General features: G+C 39.4%; 1 protein-coding gene across 1 annotated transcript in view; it reads right to left on the reverse strand.

The window, feature by feature from the left end:
• Window positions 1–780: 780 nt before the first annotated feature.
• BRAF (B-Raf proto-oncogene, serine/threonine kinase) overlaps window positions 781–17,970 on the reverse strand; it is a 91,178-nt gene continuing 73,988 nt past the window's right edge. Inside the window, exons 17-19 of the mRNA XM_068402387.1 lie at window positions 16,212–16,346; window positions 15,189–15,342; window positions 781–8,846 (exon numbers count right to left, since the gene is read on the reverse strand). Of these exons, the coding sequence (XP_068258488.1) occupies window positions 8,824–8,846; window positions 15,189–15,342; window positions 16,212–16,346 (312 nt within the window). The 3' untranslated portion in view covers window positions 781–8,823. The remainder of the gene's footprint in view (window positions 8,847–15,188; window positions 15,343–16,211; window positions 16,347–17,970) is intronic.

Consider the following 17,970-nt stretch of genomic DNA (forward strand, 5'->3'; position numbering starts at 1 on the left):
TCATATCTATTTCTCAGAGGCACCTGTGGAGGCGAGGTAGGCAAGGAGGGCACTCACCTTTTGCCACGGCCATAGACTTGCCTCCACTCACTCCTTTCCTCTAGGTTATTGTTTTCCACCTGAGAGGGGCAGAGTACAGGGGTCCCTCGATCCTGGGAGCTCTCTGGCAGGTGCTCCCATTTTTGTTGCAGGGAGGGCAGAGCCTGGCTCCACCAGTCTATCTCCATTTCAGCCTCCCTAATGCTCCTAAGCCTTTCTACTTCCGCTTGAAGCCTTTCAACCTGGCTTTGCAGCTGTGCCGCTCGGCCGAGCAGATCATCTACCTGCTCACAGCGCACACAGCCCCCTGACACCACAGAGACGCTGTAGCATTCCCTGCAGCCAGCAACCCGCACCATCGCCTCCTTCCGTGGGAGCTCTGTCTGGGTTCCCACATCCACATTACAGCTTTAGAGGTGGGGTACTTGAGTCCACATGAGCTTTTGTCATGTTTGCTCAATACATAATGTGCTGCCCCCAAGAAATAAGGTGATATATCCATGTTCAGAGAGCAATTTAAAACTTCATGAATGCACAGTAGGTAAGAATCCCATCATTGAAGCTCTGCCAAATAACCACTAAAAGGGTGGGAAAAATAAAACTTGTCCATGTTAGAACTGCAGAGAAGCTACATTCTAAAGCAACACCATCAAAGTAAATTTTTCACTCTCCTTAACCACCTTAGCTGCACCTCTGGAACTTCATGTAGAGAGTTGTGAACTCCACGATAAACCATCTCCTTCAGACTTTTCCATGCAGTCAATCTTTATTATAGCAGTATTCTCATATTCACATCAAGTACATAGAACTTTTTGCCTTTTATATAATACAGAGTTCTTTAAATAACTTTACACAGAAATAGTTTTCTTCAATCTGAATTCAGCTATCAAATTTTAATATGTTTTAAGTCTCCATGCTCTCTAACCAAACTGGACAATATTTCCCATTGTACAAATTTACATGAGAAAAAACTTCAAAGTACAAATGAAGGGACAACAAAAGCAAAGGGGGAAGGAACAAACAAGAAAAATAAGTTGTATTGGCAATTACAGGGGAAACGGAAAGAAGGGGAGTTGCCATGACCTATATAACAGGAAACTGAAAATAAACATTTTGTTATGAATTAAAAAATAAATACAAGTTTCAAAACAATTACTCCATTGTAGATTTTAAAAAGCAGCTATGGAAATCTACTAGCACAACTGGTTTGTTGGTTTTTTTGTGTGTTTTTTTGTTTTGTTTTGTTTTTTTTTTTTAAGTAACCAGACTGGACCTTCTACTTTGCAGTCATAAGACCCTCGCAAACCTCTGGTGGTCAAAAAAAAAAATACAGCTGAAAGGAATGTTGTGTTAGCACAGAGTTTAAATTGGTGGGACATACATTTCATTGCACTAAGGAACAAACAAACAAAAAAGAAATCAAATCTGTATATAAATTTCCCTTTCCTCTCCTTACTAGATACTTTGCTCTCATAAACAAGCTCTGCATTATGAGGTAATGCCATTGTCTTGACTATATATAAAAATCATCAAGTCTAAAGGATATAGATCTGTGTATCTATAAACTTTAAACAAGCCAGTCCTCTCTTACTGCCCCATAGGGTCCAACTTCTGAGTGCTACACCTTCCATCACTTTTTAATGAAACGTATACATTGCGCCTCTCGTGGAAACGCCCCAAGAGACCGGTGCACCTTTCCTAATCTAGGAAAAGCCGCCTGCACTCAAGTAAGAAAGAGAGACAGTGCAAGTAATGCACAGCAGGTCACGCACGCATATACCTGCTCCTTCAAAACAAGGCAGAGTCACAGAAGGCAACAGTGGCCAGCCTGCATGTGTGTTTTGACAAAGGGGAAAAGGGATCCAATTAGGCAGCTGATGACTGATTACTTTTGCAATTGCTTAAGGAAAAACGTCACCTGCCCAGCCCTGGGAGACCATCACTACACCCAAAATGAGGCGGGAAGTCACAACTGGAGGATGAAGGGCCAGGAGGAACACTGCACTGGCAGTCAGGATGACCACAAAGCAGGTGGGCTGGCTCATGCATCCCAAGTAGTGGTAGACCCTGCTCGAGTGGCACAGGTCAGTGCTGTATCCCAAAGGGATTTCAAGGGTGGCAAGAAGTAGGGGTAGGACTTCCTCCAATCCCAACAAATGAGATCGGAAGAAAAGCAATGTTATTTTGGGTTGCCAACACATGCAAGTTGGCCACTGTCAGGTTTCTGTCAGTTGAGGAGAAGTGTGGAGAGGGGGGAGGAAGGGGAGGCAGGTAGGACACAAGGCTCATGAAGGAATGATGTGCATTTTTTTTTGTTGATTTTTTTTTTTTTCCTAAAGTTTCACAGCTTTGAATAAAAAAGCACATTTATTGCACTTACATTTTATTTTAGACAGAGTTAATTTAAATTATGCCCTCGGAACCCCCCACCATCCCAAAATAACCCAACACCCAAGTTTGGTCCATTTTACCCCCTAGACCCAACATCTGCACCCAGATGGGCTTCATTTCTTCTCCTAATGCTCCACTGAACTCCCAAACACACACGACAGATTTTCTTTTCAACTAGGATGAACAGACAAATGCAACACAGAATGACATTTATCAAAACAAAACCCAACCATTTTCCAAACCCAAACAAAAAAGAAAACACAGTTAATTTTTGTGGTTTACTTGCTCAAAAGTAAATGTCACACAAGGCTTATTCTAAAGTACAGCTGCTGCAAACGCAACAAACTAGAGAAAATGACCGGACAGGCCACTGTTGGCTCTTAAGGAGGCGGGATGAGCTGAACACACTGCTGCTGTGATGCGATGAAGCAAATGCCTAGGTAGTTTAGAAGTTTCTAAACACTCCCATCAGCTCCCTTCTCTTAGCGAAATAGTTTTTGTGATTTTTTTAAAAAAAAAAAAAAAAAAGACAAAATGCCATCTTCTCACATGTACTTATAGTGCAGAATTTGGGGTAGGTAGGAAGATTCCAGATAGTTCCTGGAACATTTGTAAAAATGTTTTTACACTTTGCTTTCTAAAAGGAACAAAACCAAATTAAAATTGGTCTGATATTTTGTACAAACTGTGCATTCAGACATAACCTTATAATTCACAATTATGCCCAAAGTCTTGCCCCAAAGAAGAAAAGGAAAAGACCTGAAAAAGCACTAATACCGAAACCCATTATTTTGTCCTTTACAGACAAGTAGGTTAAATATGACACTGGTATGTAGGTACTGCCAGAAGTCTACATAACCAGTTTGAAATTTGAACAAATCAAATTCAAACATACTGGTTGTCCCTCAGCTGACAAGACACCTACCATCTCCCACGGTTAACGTGCAATGACAGTATGCGATCACTGAAGAATAACTGCAAGAGGCCCGAGGAAGAACTACGGAAACCTGCTGTTATTTCAGAAAACAAAATTAATTGCAGTTTCTGGGCCAGGGAATTAGTTGTATGGTCTGGTAATCCTGCTCCGGCAGGGGGATTGGACTAGATGATCTTTCGAGGTCCCTTCCAATCCCTAACGTTCTGTGATTCTGTGATTCTGTGATATACGTGGACTTTGATTGCATGAGTACTAGCCTTCGATTTCTCCTGATCTAGCTCTCATTTTTCATCTACTATCTCATTCCAAGATGCTATGACAGTGTAACTTTGGGCCTCTTCGGAGTTTTCTATTACCTTTCTTTAACAAGATCTTTGTGTCTTTGGAGCAAGTGGAGGGCTTATTTATTTTTAAATTAAATGAATCTCATTTAACTTGCGATAGAGCAGATTTCAAGCAGCAGGTTTACTGCAACTGAATTAGGTATCCTTCAATTCCTAGCTTTGAAATATCACAGCTATTTTGGGGAATGCTCTCTGCCCTCCTTTACAGAAGTTTACCAACTCCAAACTACTTATCTATAGTAATAGCTATATACAAAACTACTGCATCAGAAGTAAACCAAAGCCACTGCTCTAGTTACAAAGCACCTGGTTTACATTCTGTCATGCTTTTTAAGGTTGCAAAGGCACATGATCATTTGGCAAACTGCAAAGACTGTTTTGGGGGATCCCTATGTAAACCATTTAACTGAGAGGGTCTTGGTAGCTCTCTTTTCTAAAGAAAAGAGAGATGCTCATTTTCACCTGAATTTGCTCTTGGTGTACTCTATATTCTGCAGTTTTTAAAAGTTTCCTCCTTCCACACTTCTGTAGTTATTTGCTGCTGTCATGGTGCTGACTTAGTAGCTTCTGTGTTAGCATCCTTGAACTTAAATGCAAAGAAAATGTTTTAACAACTTAATCTCTGCGCTGCTCTTCAGATAATTTTATTTACTAGGTAAGAAGTAATGAAGCAATGAAGAAAGATATTTAAAATGCATGCCAAAATGAATATGAAGTGCAAACGCATATTAACAAGGCTGCACTAAACAGAAAGTTCATTTCATAAACTTCTGTGTAAAATGTGTAACAGTAAACCAGAACACACAGCACCTTCAAAGTGATGCCGTAACAGTCCACTCATGCAACTGCTTTTTAACTGGACTTGACTGTACCTAGAAGCTTTGCCTGGCGCATTGTGCTACTGGTGATCCTGTTTTCCACAGACAGAAGACACGTTGTCTACAGTACTATGAATAGTTTGTGCTACACATGCTGCACTCACAGTCAAGAAAGGAATGAAATCTATAGGCTACAAAAGTGTGAAATGTCTACATGCTTCTTCCCTAAATTTAGCCCCTCCAGCTATCAAAACTTCAACTCATATTTGTTTGTGAGGCTTCTGGGGATCTGGCTTCCCCAAATGTTCTGTAAAACGCTGGATGCACATTCACATCACAAGGCAAACACAGAAGCAAACCTATTTATGCGTGATCTTCAGTGTATTTTCCCCCCCACCATCCCGATTTGGGCATTTGTGGAAAGACACGGTACTTATCAACAGTCAGCATTTCATTCATTTTACGTCACGAAGACCAAATTCTGCCTCTAATGAGCACATACTAATCCAAGTGATGTTAGGAGGCCATGATAAGATGGCAGTAATTGGCCTCAAACATTTTGCACCATCATCAGCTGCTAGAGCATTCCAGTACAAGAAAAGATGATTTTAGGTAAACACAAAAAGCAGAAGTGGATTCACTTAATGACCTGCATGAGTTTAGCAAAAAAGAAATGCCTGGGCTAATTGTGTCGGGGGCCATGTAGGACTCAATTCATGCAGAAATTTCTTTCAAAATAACCAGGCCTCTATGTTCATACCATGTGGTTTAAGCTCCACTATAATGTTCCAGTTCTAGCAAATACGCCGCAGGAAACAATCCTGTACTGACAGGGAAAATACAACAGATAACAGGCCTCTTCTAACTGTATGGAAAAGGAAAGGCAAAGGGGAAGCTATAAGTGTGGTTAATAAAGACATGAATAGCTGGGATTGGATACTGGTAGTTTTGCAAATAATTATTATTAGATACTAGAAACTGTAGAGCTAAAAGCAGTATGACTGTCTAGATGTTCATCCCAACACGCGCACACAAAATACGTACTAACTTTTCCATACTATGGCATGTGCTTGTGGTTGGGACGCCACAGAGAAGCTTAAGAAATTTGGTGTAACGGACATAAATGTCATTTCAGTTTATTTCCTTCATCCCCCTGCTATACAGGGCACTCAGTTCTTGTCTACTCTTATCTCCCCATTCACTGAACATCTACAGGGCACCTTTAAGACTGGTTCTGATGGCAAGCAAGACATCCAGAAAAACTACTGAAGGAAAAAGGTTAAAAAAAAAAAATCCCAATTATTTACAAACCAAATTTCTTCCAAAGTTTTGTATGAGTATTACGTGGGACCTCTTACAAACACACGACTACAGCTATCTGGAGGGAAACAAATAAAAGTGAAAACCAGTAGAAATGCATCCTGAAAGAACTTCTCTAAACAGCAGCCAAACAACTTGCACATTCCTCAGGGAAAAAAAAACAAAACAGAAAACCAAAACTACAAACAAACCCCAATAAAAAACCCCCAAAGATCACGTGTTACTTATAAAGTGCTTTGCATGGACAAGGATAGCAATTTTCCTTGTGCTTTTCCTATGGGCTCAAGAAGCATATTGTAGACTAATGGGTAATGAATCTTCACAAAAATAAGTTCATTTTAAGCAAAGACAGAACAAAATTCCTAACAGTTATATTTTAGCAGACGATCTTCTGCCAGCGTGACCTTGTGGAAGGAAACTAGGGCTTGTAACAAGCTCTGTGAAACAAATGACTGTTGAACCACCTTTACATACTTGCTCCGATAACAATTTCTTTTGAGAGAACATTAATTTCCAGTATGCCTGACAGGCCCATACAGGGGCTGGAGGGGGAATGAGCAGTGACTACTTCACCCTCTGAGAGTCTGTATCTGTTAATGCTCTCACCCGCCTGCTGACCCCAGTGGCCCCAGGCTCCTTCCACCTCTTAGGTATTGGCATCAGATGATGACCAGGGAGCACTCCGATTTCACCGGTCTGCACACCACCGCTCGCTCATTACTCCACACTGGAAAGTGGCTATTGCTACTATTTAAATTCCTGCCAATCTCAATAAGGAAAAAAGCCTTACAGCATCTGAAGACCCAGAGCAGACAAGAAAAAATTTGTGCTTGCTTTTTTTTTTTTTGTTTGTTTTTAAAATGCATCCTGTACACAAAATCAATTCTATTCATGTACCAACATGAAATACTTCATTCTTGTAGTGACTATTAAGTCATTCACTATTGCTGTCTTGCTAATGTTTGTGGAATTAATATGAATACACAGTATTTCAGTTATAATTCCCACTTCAGATTAGTCCGGTCCCTATAACCCCAGTAAATATTTACTGACAAACATAACAGACTACCAGCAACACTGCAGAACTCCAGGATTTTAAAGCACGTCCCACTACCAATGTGCATTTCTCCCTTTGCCTGGGAGCAACCTTCTGCAGACAGAAACAGTCCAACTCTCCTAGGGAGGGAAGGACAGTGTCCTCACCCAATACACCCATATTTAGCACGGACACCACATTCACACACATTTCACTCCTTCATTTATTTGTCATGATTTTGTTTAACATCCCCCCACTACCCCCCAGCAAGAGGGAGGCTGGTTCTCCTGCCTCACCTGGAGTGGTACAGGGCAGATACGAATCAAATTCTGAAAACTTCTGTCTGAGCTTGAATTTCTTTCTAACGTGCCTCTGTACAAATAATTTACATGTAATACCACATACCAGAGAACTCTGCAAACAGATCACATCACAAGATATTCTACTAGAGGTAAACAATGTGCAGAACTTTATGAGTTGGTTTTTTTTCCCTGACTGGGTAACTTGTCAAAAAGTTACCAACCATTTGAAAACCAGGATTGGAGGACAGGAAAACAAAGCACTCTGACAGAGATACCGCCACCTTCATCCTAGTTTGCAAAGTGTACAAAAGGGAAAGACCAACAGAAGGGAAGAGATGACAGGGAAGAAAGCAATGAGAGGAGAAGTAGTCAGCGTGGATCCAGCAAGTACCATTTTGTTTTGATCGAACAACTTGCCATTAGGACAAGATGCTCCACATTTACACACACACTTATCAGAGGACGTTTAGTTAACAGGATAAAAATCCTTTAAAAAAAGCTCTTGAAAGTACCAAAACATAATTTTCGGAATGTCTAATTCTAGGGGGTTTTGTATTTGTATTCAATTCAACCTGAGAACTTTTTTCCCCGTTTATGAAAACATTACATATTGGTAAGGTACCTGGCATTAACCTGCACCCTCGTTTAAAATAAAACTTTTAAAGTAGGTACATACACAATTCACAGTCTGTATCAGGAATTCTACAGACTTCAGACGCTGTGGTAGCATCTTTGATAAATACATTGTATCATATGATACAAAAGAAAAAAAATAAAAGAGAGGACAATCTCGCTACATTTTTTTTTTTTAAACTTCAGTTTGTTGCTGGACCAACAAAAGGATCTACCTAATCCTTCTAAAAGATGTTGTATATGCACACACCAAGAAAATACTGGAAAAGGAAAAGGTTAAGGTTGGTGGTTGTTTGTTTTTTGAAGAAGTGATAAAGTAAATCTGAAAAAAGGTGCAGCAGCATCCCCTTTTCCTTCAGATTAACCTCTTCACCTTTGGAGTAACATCTTCTCCAGCTCCCATCACCCCATACTTTTAATTTTACTGGCATAAAACCCAATAATATAGACAGATTTAGGTGTCTGACACTGTAATACAGTGAAAAGGGGATACTGCATTGTCCATAAATCAGTGAGTACACCAGGGAAAAAAAAAGATCAGAACGGAGGAGGATTCTTTTAAATTAGCACTCATCAGATATTCAGCCTCTGACGGAACGTTGTTAGAGGGAGAAAGCCGACCAGCAGACCATCCAAAGCAAGTCTCCTAAGTTGCAGCAGCAGTTCCATCCCCTCATGCCCGAGCACCACAGTCAAACCACGAGCGCCCTCTCCTCTCTCCTGGGAATGATGCCAACGGCACAGGCAGCCACTGCGGGTCTCCAAATGCACGTGGTGGTTTGTGTTGAAGGAGAAACACTGGCAGCAGAGGATTCTGGTTCCCCAAAAAGGTACTTTTTCCCATTGTGTTGGACTGGCAGTTCCATTCTGCTCCACTTTTAAGCTTATGGATATTTTTTCTAAATTACTTTAGGTTTTGCAGAGCAGAATAGAGTTTTGATGTTAAGAAACTGTAGGAACACAAGACTTAAATAACAGAGTGGGTGCTGCCATGGTGCTGTGGCTACTTGAACGCTGCAAATTCTCCTGTAGAGGGAGGACAAGAGCTTGGTTTAAACAGATGATTTCAGCTACTAGATGGTCAGAGATTTTCTCCAGACCAGTTGAACGTTAGGCTGAATATAAAAGATGTTAAAAACCGCAAACTGTTAAAATTAAAGCACAAAATACATAGTGAAGGAACATTGAATACAGACCCAGCATATTTCACCGAAAGAGAGTTTCTTGAAAGCACGCTGTACCCAATCTTCCCAGGACAGAGGTCTAAAAGTTCAAGCAAAGTCTAATTCATCATGCATTTGAAAATAAAATGCGTCAGTTTAATTTCACTTTAAACTCCCTATTGCACATGTATCCTCCTGAAAAGCAACAATTGCAATAAATGTGTCAGACTGCAAACTAATTTCTATTCTGCTGTAAAACTGGTTTAATAACAAAGAACTACTTGACACACCCATTAATCTTTAAAGACTATATGCAGTGAAGTGCCTGAATATTAAACCAATATTAAAGAATGCTAGCATCTCATTTAGAGACCAACACAGCAACCTACTGTGAGAAAAATAAGAATAGTGAGATTGTCTGCTTAGTCCCAGACCAGAAATTAGGCCTCGCTAATAGGGAGCACAACAAATAAAGCAACCCCATGCTTTCTTCAGAATTCTATGCGGTGCTTTCAGATGCAATGATCTCTTGAAATTCTGTCAGCATGCTGCGAGATAGACTGGTAGTCCCATTTTGGAGATGATGAAACTACGGCACAGAGTAAAATCACTGCCCAAAGCCTTAAGAAGCTTGCCAGAGAACTGAACAGAAGTTGAAACTAAGATACTCATCCTCGTAATCTTATACTTTAGCCAAAAAATTTCCCTGCCACCCACAAAGAAATAGTATTCTACAGGATGTAGGTTGTCCAAATATGCTCAACCAACAGGACTCAGGAGCAAGAGAAAAAGAAATGTACACAAAACCTCCCATTGTTGGGCTTTACATGAATTTTGGGTTAGTTTCTTGAGAGCGCTCCTCAGAGCTCTCCTAAAAATGAAGGACTGATAAGCAGACAGAAGACACCTTTTGTTCTGTTCAACAGGAGTGTGTGAATACCATTACACCCAAACAACTACTCCCTATCTTGGTCTCCTTCCATCCTTCCAAGAGCAAGTGTCTTGTTCATTTTGTTTTTTCTGAAGATTCTTACTCTGAATATTGGAAACAAACCAGAAATATCTCTGCAAACAGAATTTTAGACTGATAGCACTAATTCCATGGAATGTCTTGTGCTATAAAGAAGGGAACCAAGAAAATGATCAGCAGTTTGCATGGAAAGGGGGAAGAAAAGGCATCTACAGGGTCTGGTAGTAAGAGCTGCTACCGCTGATCTAAGGGAACATGAAGAAAGCAGGGAGAGAGGAGAGAAGGCTCTGTGCATCATAGGAAATGAGAAGGGAGTGCACCCAAAGTCTAAAGTAAGGGTAGCTGCCACAGGGGACAGTGACAGACCTCAAGCTCTGTGTGTCTTGATAGACTGTAATGGTAGTTTTAAGTTGTAACAACAGAAGAATAAAAGCTTCACAATGGGTCCAATTACCTGTTTTACTAGTTCTACCAACAGATAAAACCCTTGCTCTAAAATACTCTGAATATTTGATAGTTTTCCTTGCTTCTCTCTGGCATATTTCACCGATCTCCCAACTCTCTTCACATCTTCTAGAAACATCTCTTATTTTTGTACTTTTTTTCCTCTCACTTTTTTTTCTTTTAAGAGAAGGACAAAAAAGTCATCAAGTATTGCCTGTGAAGCTAATTTTTAAGAATGACATTCATGCTTAGCTACACTTTCAAAACATGCTCTACTTAATTTATTTTTCCTTCTGCTTTCCTATACTGCTGATTAAAGATCAATTTATAAACAAGAGATTGCTCCCTCATTACTCATCTTGTCCTTCTGCCCATTTCTGGTAATAATTCAGCTTTTAATAGTTGTACAGGGATTTCAGAAGATAAAAGATGAACGATTAATTGGGAAAGGGCAATGGAAAAACAGGATCAGAAATCAAGAAGCATTTCAGATAGAATGGTAGCTATAAAAAGGTGATTTTTCAGCCCTTTCTTCCATTTAAATAAAACCTTAGCAAAGACTTTTTTTGACAAGCTAATGCTAAATCTCCCCTTTCAAAATTCAGGTGCTAATCTGATCTCAAATCAATAAGAGACCAAAAATAGGCAATATATTCATCTAATAATGGGATTATGTCAATTGGACATGTACAAAATGTGGTTACCAGTAACAGCTTCCCCTTGATGAGGAATGTAGATGGCTATACCTATCCACATACGGGAGTGTCGACAGGACTTTGTGATGAGTAGCTAAAATTCTTTATGTCACCCTTTCTATTCTGAAGATGTTAAATATCTGTAGCTGGTTCTTTTATCTTTTGGAAGAAACCCCATTTGTCGGAGAGGGACAGAGAACACTGGCAACCTCTTCCTGAGACTTAGATGCATACAGATAAATGAAGTCAGTTTTAGGAACACGACCCAATATGCCCTCTCCTGCAGGAATAGGATCATCCTGATTCTGCCCTGCTAAGTCTCTGGACACAATTCTGTAATGGCCAGTGCTAACCTAAACTGGGACTACTGCAGTCCCACTCTCCCTCCTGACCTGAGCTGTACAGCAACGACCTGCCCGTTGTGCCACATCAGCACTATCTGGCCCTGAGGCAAGATGGCTCAAGGAGCTGACCTAGCAAACGCTAGCTCAGGCTGGTGCGCAAGGGGAGTTTCCCAGCCAGTTTTTGGAGAGCTGCTCTGTTGGTGGTGGGGGGAACCCACTCAACTGCACGGAATGGGTTCGTGGAATTGGGAGAGCCTCTGCCAGTGCAAGGGTAAGGATCTGGGCCATGGCTACTCCAAATGAGATCAGCTTACCATGAAGCTATGAAACCACATACTTAGCGATTTGGGATGTGAAAAAAACAACAGACATTTTTATTCATTGTGAGCCAGATACCTGATGTGCTTTTTAACAAGCAGAACTTCAGATACTTGCTTTGACTAGTAACAAAGGAATTCCTTTCCAAAGGATGGACGGCATTTGAAAATCTACGCATCTTACAGAGCCCTTTCAAGTCAGTTGCTACAGTCTTTTCACGCTCGTCACATGCAAAGCAAGTGGAAACTATTTTAAACTACTTCCAAAAAATCTGTACTAAAAAGACGATCAAGTTCTTTCATGTTGTGTCCAAACAATATATTATAAAGGCATGTTCTGAGCAAACCTGCTGCCCCTAATTCCTGCAAGGATTTAAGATGCAGTTACCAGTATCTACTCACAAATTTGTAAGTTATCTGGATTCATGAGGTTACTAGGTATATACACATCATCTTAACTGTACTCCTTATCCTGGATAGATGCCATGTTTCTCAGAAGAATCGTAAGGAGAAGAATGGTTCCCTTCCAGGCCTGTACCAGCCTCGTCTACTGAAGAAGAGAGTAACTGACTTATCAAAGGGAAACACCAAATTCCAGCACCTTGCCTGGATTACATTCACAGACACAGAAAAAAGAGGCAGTTTTCTGTTGGATCTTGTGCTGATCTTCCAGTATGGATACTATCTAGTGGCTAAATAAAAATCTGGAACATACACTGATGTGTATAATTAGTATCCTCAGAAGAATATACAGCAGCATTTACGAGGATCTGGTTCTCCTAGAAGGTACCAAGCAGATTTTGTTTCTATACTGAGATGCAGGGAAGTAAAGAAAAAAGGAATCTCGCACAGTGTAAACTACCCCTCCAGAAAAGCCTGGGATCCTACGGACCTGTTTTCAGGACCAACAGGTATCTGTTTCTAAACAATATAGCTGAGTTGCATCTTTGAGAACACTGACCTAAATACACCACAGGTGTATTTAGGCATCTTCATCCTACATATGTTCCCAAATCTCATTGAAGCAGCAATTACAAACTACAGAAGTTAAACCCCTAAATGCCTTTATGTCAGATAAAGTTAATGATCCACAAAAAACAGCTTCCTTTTAGGCTTCATAAAATGTTTAGTGAGAAGCTAAGATCACGTTATGGTCATGGATCCCAAACCGTGCTCAACGTGTTAAGAACAGATGACACAGGAAGAATTCTAATGCAGTGACCATACAGCAGGAAATGGGGCCAAATGTGTCTAAGGATGGCAGCATTTTTTTCCCCCATAATTGTACTTCCTGTAAGAACAATCTTAACAACAAGGAGGATAACACTACTCCAGGGAATAACTTGTTTGAACTGATCTGGCAGACCTGAAGAAGAGTAAGCCTGTGCAGGGCAGTGATGATGATTCTGCACTGTCCATAACTCCCTGGTGTGGTTAAGCCTTTTGTGGCCGGGATGATGCATTTCTAGATTCTGCAGGAGACCCAGCAACATCCTCTTGCTCTTACTGAGATGGGCATTGTAGCTCTTACTGAGATGGGCATTTAGCCTGTACTGAATACCATACCCCAGAGCTTAAGCAGCATTCCTCCTCACTGTTTAGAATTTTTAAAAAAAAAAAAAAAAAAAAAAGAATGAGGGGAAAAAAACACTTAAATCCTGTTTTCGTTTTAAGATTAGCCTGCCAAAATGAGGTGAAGCTACCAGAAAGATGGGAAACAGATTTTCTAAAACAATAACAACTTTCATCCTCTGTAACTGTTTCCATAGAGATAGATTCCAACAGCAGAATTTTCTTGTCTAACAAAATGGGAAAAGTTAGTTCCCAAACTGTTCCAACAGCAGAAGCCAAAAAGGCCATTAGAATCTGGCCAGAAAATGTAGAAATTGCCTACATCTCTTCAAGATCTCTAACTCTGCCTCCTGTTTTAAAAGGCTCAGTTGCAAGACAGCAGAAAACTTTTTTTGAATTCCTGATCTATTTCAAAAACCTATTGCTAGCAACACACAAACTTCTCTGTAAGTATGTAAATCAGAAGCCATTAAGAACACTCCTTGCCCTTGAAGTCCTAACAAGAGCAGCAATAGCTTGTTTCCGATGCAGAAGAATCTGTGAAAATTAATAGCTTAGCAGTTTAAAACAAACAAAACCACATAACTGATTTCAAAATATGCAAGAACACAGTCAATAACATTATTGTTTTCATACCTGACATCAAAGACTGACATAACCTGAACCGCTACTCTGATTCACCTGTTGCAGGGGAATGCTCCAGAGAAAAATACAATCTTTAAAGTGAGCTGACAGGATCTTGGTAAAGTATCTAGCTTTCTCAGTTAGGTATCTAGTCTAACTGATTCTCTTCTAGTCAAACTAGCAGCTTTTATATGGAAGTGAAAAAAACAATTCCTCACTGACCAGAAGCATGTTCAGTGGTATTCTTAACAATATTAAAGTAATTAAAACCTTTAATCTTAACAGAATTCACGGTATAATACTGATTTCCATGAAAACAACTGCTTTTTCAAATCCTCTTTTCCTATTTTGGGTGTTAGCAGCCTTTTTCCCTTAAAGTATTTGGTTATGCTCGAGATTTAAAAATGTTTTTTTTAATTTTGAAATCCTTGCTAACTGAAGGATACAGGGACCATTACCAGCAATCTTGCAGTTCAGCAAAAGCAGAGATTCAGAATTTCTTCTATGTTGCATTGTAATAGCACATTCTGAGATGGTCTAAACTATAGCTGGTCAGAGTATTTAGGCAAAAAGTAAAAAAACCCACACCACCACTCCTCTGCAAAAAGAGATGTTCTCTAAACAGCACTATTTTAAACTTCAACTTTCTAAATAAGTCACACATCACTAACATCTTTCTTTGGATTCTGTGTTGTATCTGCTCACTTCTGCTGACCACAAGAAGTTTTGAGTGCTCTCAGCCTTGAAGCTAAGTTTATTTTTCCAGTTGTTTCCTACATATGAGTAGCTTTACTAACTGAGGAATCTAAGGCCTTATTGCTCAAATATAATGACCTCAACTGAAGTAAAACAAAAACCAACAAATCACACCATAGCTTGGGTGGATTAAAATCAAATACACTCCTAAGTAACTAATTCCAATCAATAAACTAGGAAAAAATGACACCTGATGACCTTAAGAGGATTTTTGCTTGTTTTGAAGTGACTTTTCCCATTTTTCTTATGTGACCTTATAATTCTTCTTGTGCCAGCTGTATCCAGGGCATTCCTTACAAAACTAGACTTTGTGCTCAGGACACTCAATGCCCAGTGTTAGGAAGTGAGTCTTCATTCCCTCAGTAAACCTTAAAAACATAGCTGGTATGAATTGAGAATGTACACATGTTGCACACACAGGAACACACCAGCACACAGACACGCAGGCACATGCTTTCACATTTCAGTGTACTGGAAACCCACCGTATCCCCCTGCTTGGATGGGTGTTTTTGGAGAAGCACAAGCATATAGACTAAAATCCTCTGTCTGGAAGCCAGCCCGGTTTAATGAGGGCTCAGATGCACTGCGGTGAATTTTTGGCAATGATCGGGCCAGAAGCTCAATGGAGGCAAGAATCTAAAACAAGTAGAAAATAAGCGATCAAATCTGTTGTTCCAAAGTTGTAACACTCTCTTAAAACCAAAGGCAGAACATCAGTTAACTACAGAAAAATATTTACCCACAAATTTAAACAGTAACTTTTAAAAATAGTTTACTGTATTGCACTCTGATGTTTAGATCCTCAAAAAGCTGAAAAGGACATTTTGGGAAGAAACTGTCTCATTTTCCCCTTTAAAAGGGCATACTGATTTCCCTCTGTAAGCACAATGAATACAGTTGCCTTTTATTTGCCTCCTTGTTTATGCACTAGTACCTACACCTACCATCGCTGCAAATAAGCACAGCTCTGGCAGCAGTTTGCTTAATACCATTTACCATAAAGCCCGCAGGGGGAGCTCCTTACTTTTTGAAAATGCTTTGTAATTCAAAACAAAAAAATAAGGTTCCCCCTCCATGCTTTTAGAATCCAAACCTTCCTCAGCAGGCATGATAAATGAAGTTTTGTGACAAAACTATCAGTTTCCCTTCATAAAGCTTGGGGGAGAGCAAGGAGGGGTGTATAAAGATTTCTGAGAACATGCACAGCAAGTTCTAATTTGTGTGTCTAATTGCAATTATTAATTTCACTGTCTCCGAGTTGAAACTTTCTCAAACACACAAATGCTTTTCCAGCTACAGAAGTCATTTTAATGCCTGCTTTTTGATTGAAAATGAGTATTTCTAATTAAACAGCACTAACCAGGTACTGAACCAGGACTCTTATGAGGTCATGCTATAGCACTAATAAAAAAAATTTTAAACTGGCCAGTGAGCTCATAACTGATCTTTATTTTTAATATTTGAATTGTAAAGTCTACTGAGAACTAAAGAGGAACATTTCTCACCTGTGGAAAAAGGGGTCTCTCATCTCTTTTCTTTTTTAAGCATTCTGCCATTAGTCTCTTCATAGCTTTTGGACAGTTGCTCCGTACTTTGCTGAGGTCTGGAGATAGGTATCCTCGTCCCACCATAAAAATTATCTTTATTTAAGGGGGGAAAAAAAGATGAAAGGGGAAGAAGGTAAGTCCATAAAACAAACAGTAACAAAGGATGAACATTTTGCTAGACCATTTTAGTCCCAGCAGCAAGTTTTATACTCCCAGGAAACATTATCTGGTATTGAAATTGCCAAGTTTCTTACGGTAACGCTTGCTAACCTATTCAGGACAGAGAAAAAAAAATAGATTTTTTCCCTGCTCCTCCTGAGGGAGATTTCTGTGAAACTTGAACACTAGTAAATGGTTACCATTTATAGCAATAACCATCTAAGGAATGGTTCTTTGGTGTCAAAAACTGTTACAAAAACAAGAATAAGCAACTCTGTCAGGAACAGAATGCCTAAAAATAAATATTCTGTAAAAACAAATATTCAGTTTTATATTGTAAGTCAACAGCAAGTTCATGCTGAAAGGTATTTTAAGAAACACATGGACATCAGGTATTAAAAACCCTTGTCTTTCGAGAATAAATTCCTTCATGTACTTTTCCATCAGAAAAGCTTATTCTTGCCATCTGACCACCTTCCCCACACCCCAAAAAAAAACACAAAAGAAAAAGAGAAACTGCCTCTCCTCTGTAGAAGAGGAGACAGACAGGCTTTGTATTTTTACAGTAATTCCTTTAACATGGAAGGCTTATATTTCACCTAAGGATAAAACTAAGCATAAACCAAAGTAAACTAATAGAAGGCAGAAAAGCAAAGCATAAATATGGTTAATGTTCTCTTGGATATATAAAAAAACCCAAACATCATCATGACAAGCCAAGGTCAAATGCAATGTGGTTTGAGTACTGCAGTTGCGCTGACACTAAAAAATCCTTCCAAACTAGCTAATCAAAGCTCCATTCATGCTGCAGCACATAATCACTACCTTTTCTGAATACTCAGACAGACCCAGCAGGTGTATCACACCTTATATTTAATGAAGTGTATTAAATGAATTTAAAGTTTTAATGAAGTATGTAAATGAATTTAAAAACTATTTCATATCTTGACACTGGCAAAAAAAAACAACAGAAAAACCCCACATCTCAAGCAAGCTATACATGTTATTTATACTAACATAATCCTGGTCCTTTTTCAACTTTCTGATTCAGCCGCATCTGTGTTGGCATCAAGGAGTATGAAACTCCCATATGGTTTCTTTAGAAATCCCCATGTGCCAGAGCAGCATTTCATAGTAAAGACTTGCCTACCCTGTCCCTTACCTCTGCTGCAATGAGACTTACCATCATCTAGAAGTTACTCTTTTCTAAATAATTACACCGCTTAGGTTGAAACTATTCAAAACTTGTTATTATTTATGTTACCAATACTCTCTTTACAAATAATATAGGGATTAAACTTTTATTTTAACTAGAGAAAAGAGAGTATCACTACAAGAACAGTCCTAGGCTGTCTAGAAAAATCTATTAAGGTGAGAAACACTCTAAGGTGTAAGAACAACGATGATGCTTTGCTCACTAAGATTCTCAGTTATGTCACAGTAGCTGATGTAGATGCACCAACACAGAGTAAGCAATATTTATGTCTTTTCAAACAACAGACTGGGGGTGACAAAACTCAAGACATTAGATCATATTTTATATGTTGGCTTCATTTGC

Source organism: Nyctibius grandis, chromosome 5 (genome assembly GCF_013368605.1).
Source record: "Nyctibius grandis isolate bNycGra1 chromosome 5, bNycGra1.pri, whole genome shotgun sequence".
In the NCBI taxonomy this organism is placed as follows: domain Eukaryota; kingdom Metazoa; phylum Chordata; class Aves; order Nyctibiiformes; family Nyctibiidae; genus Nyctibius; species Nyctibius grandis.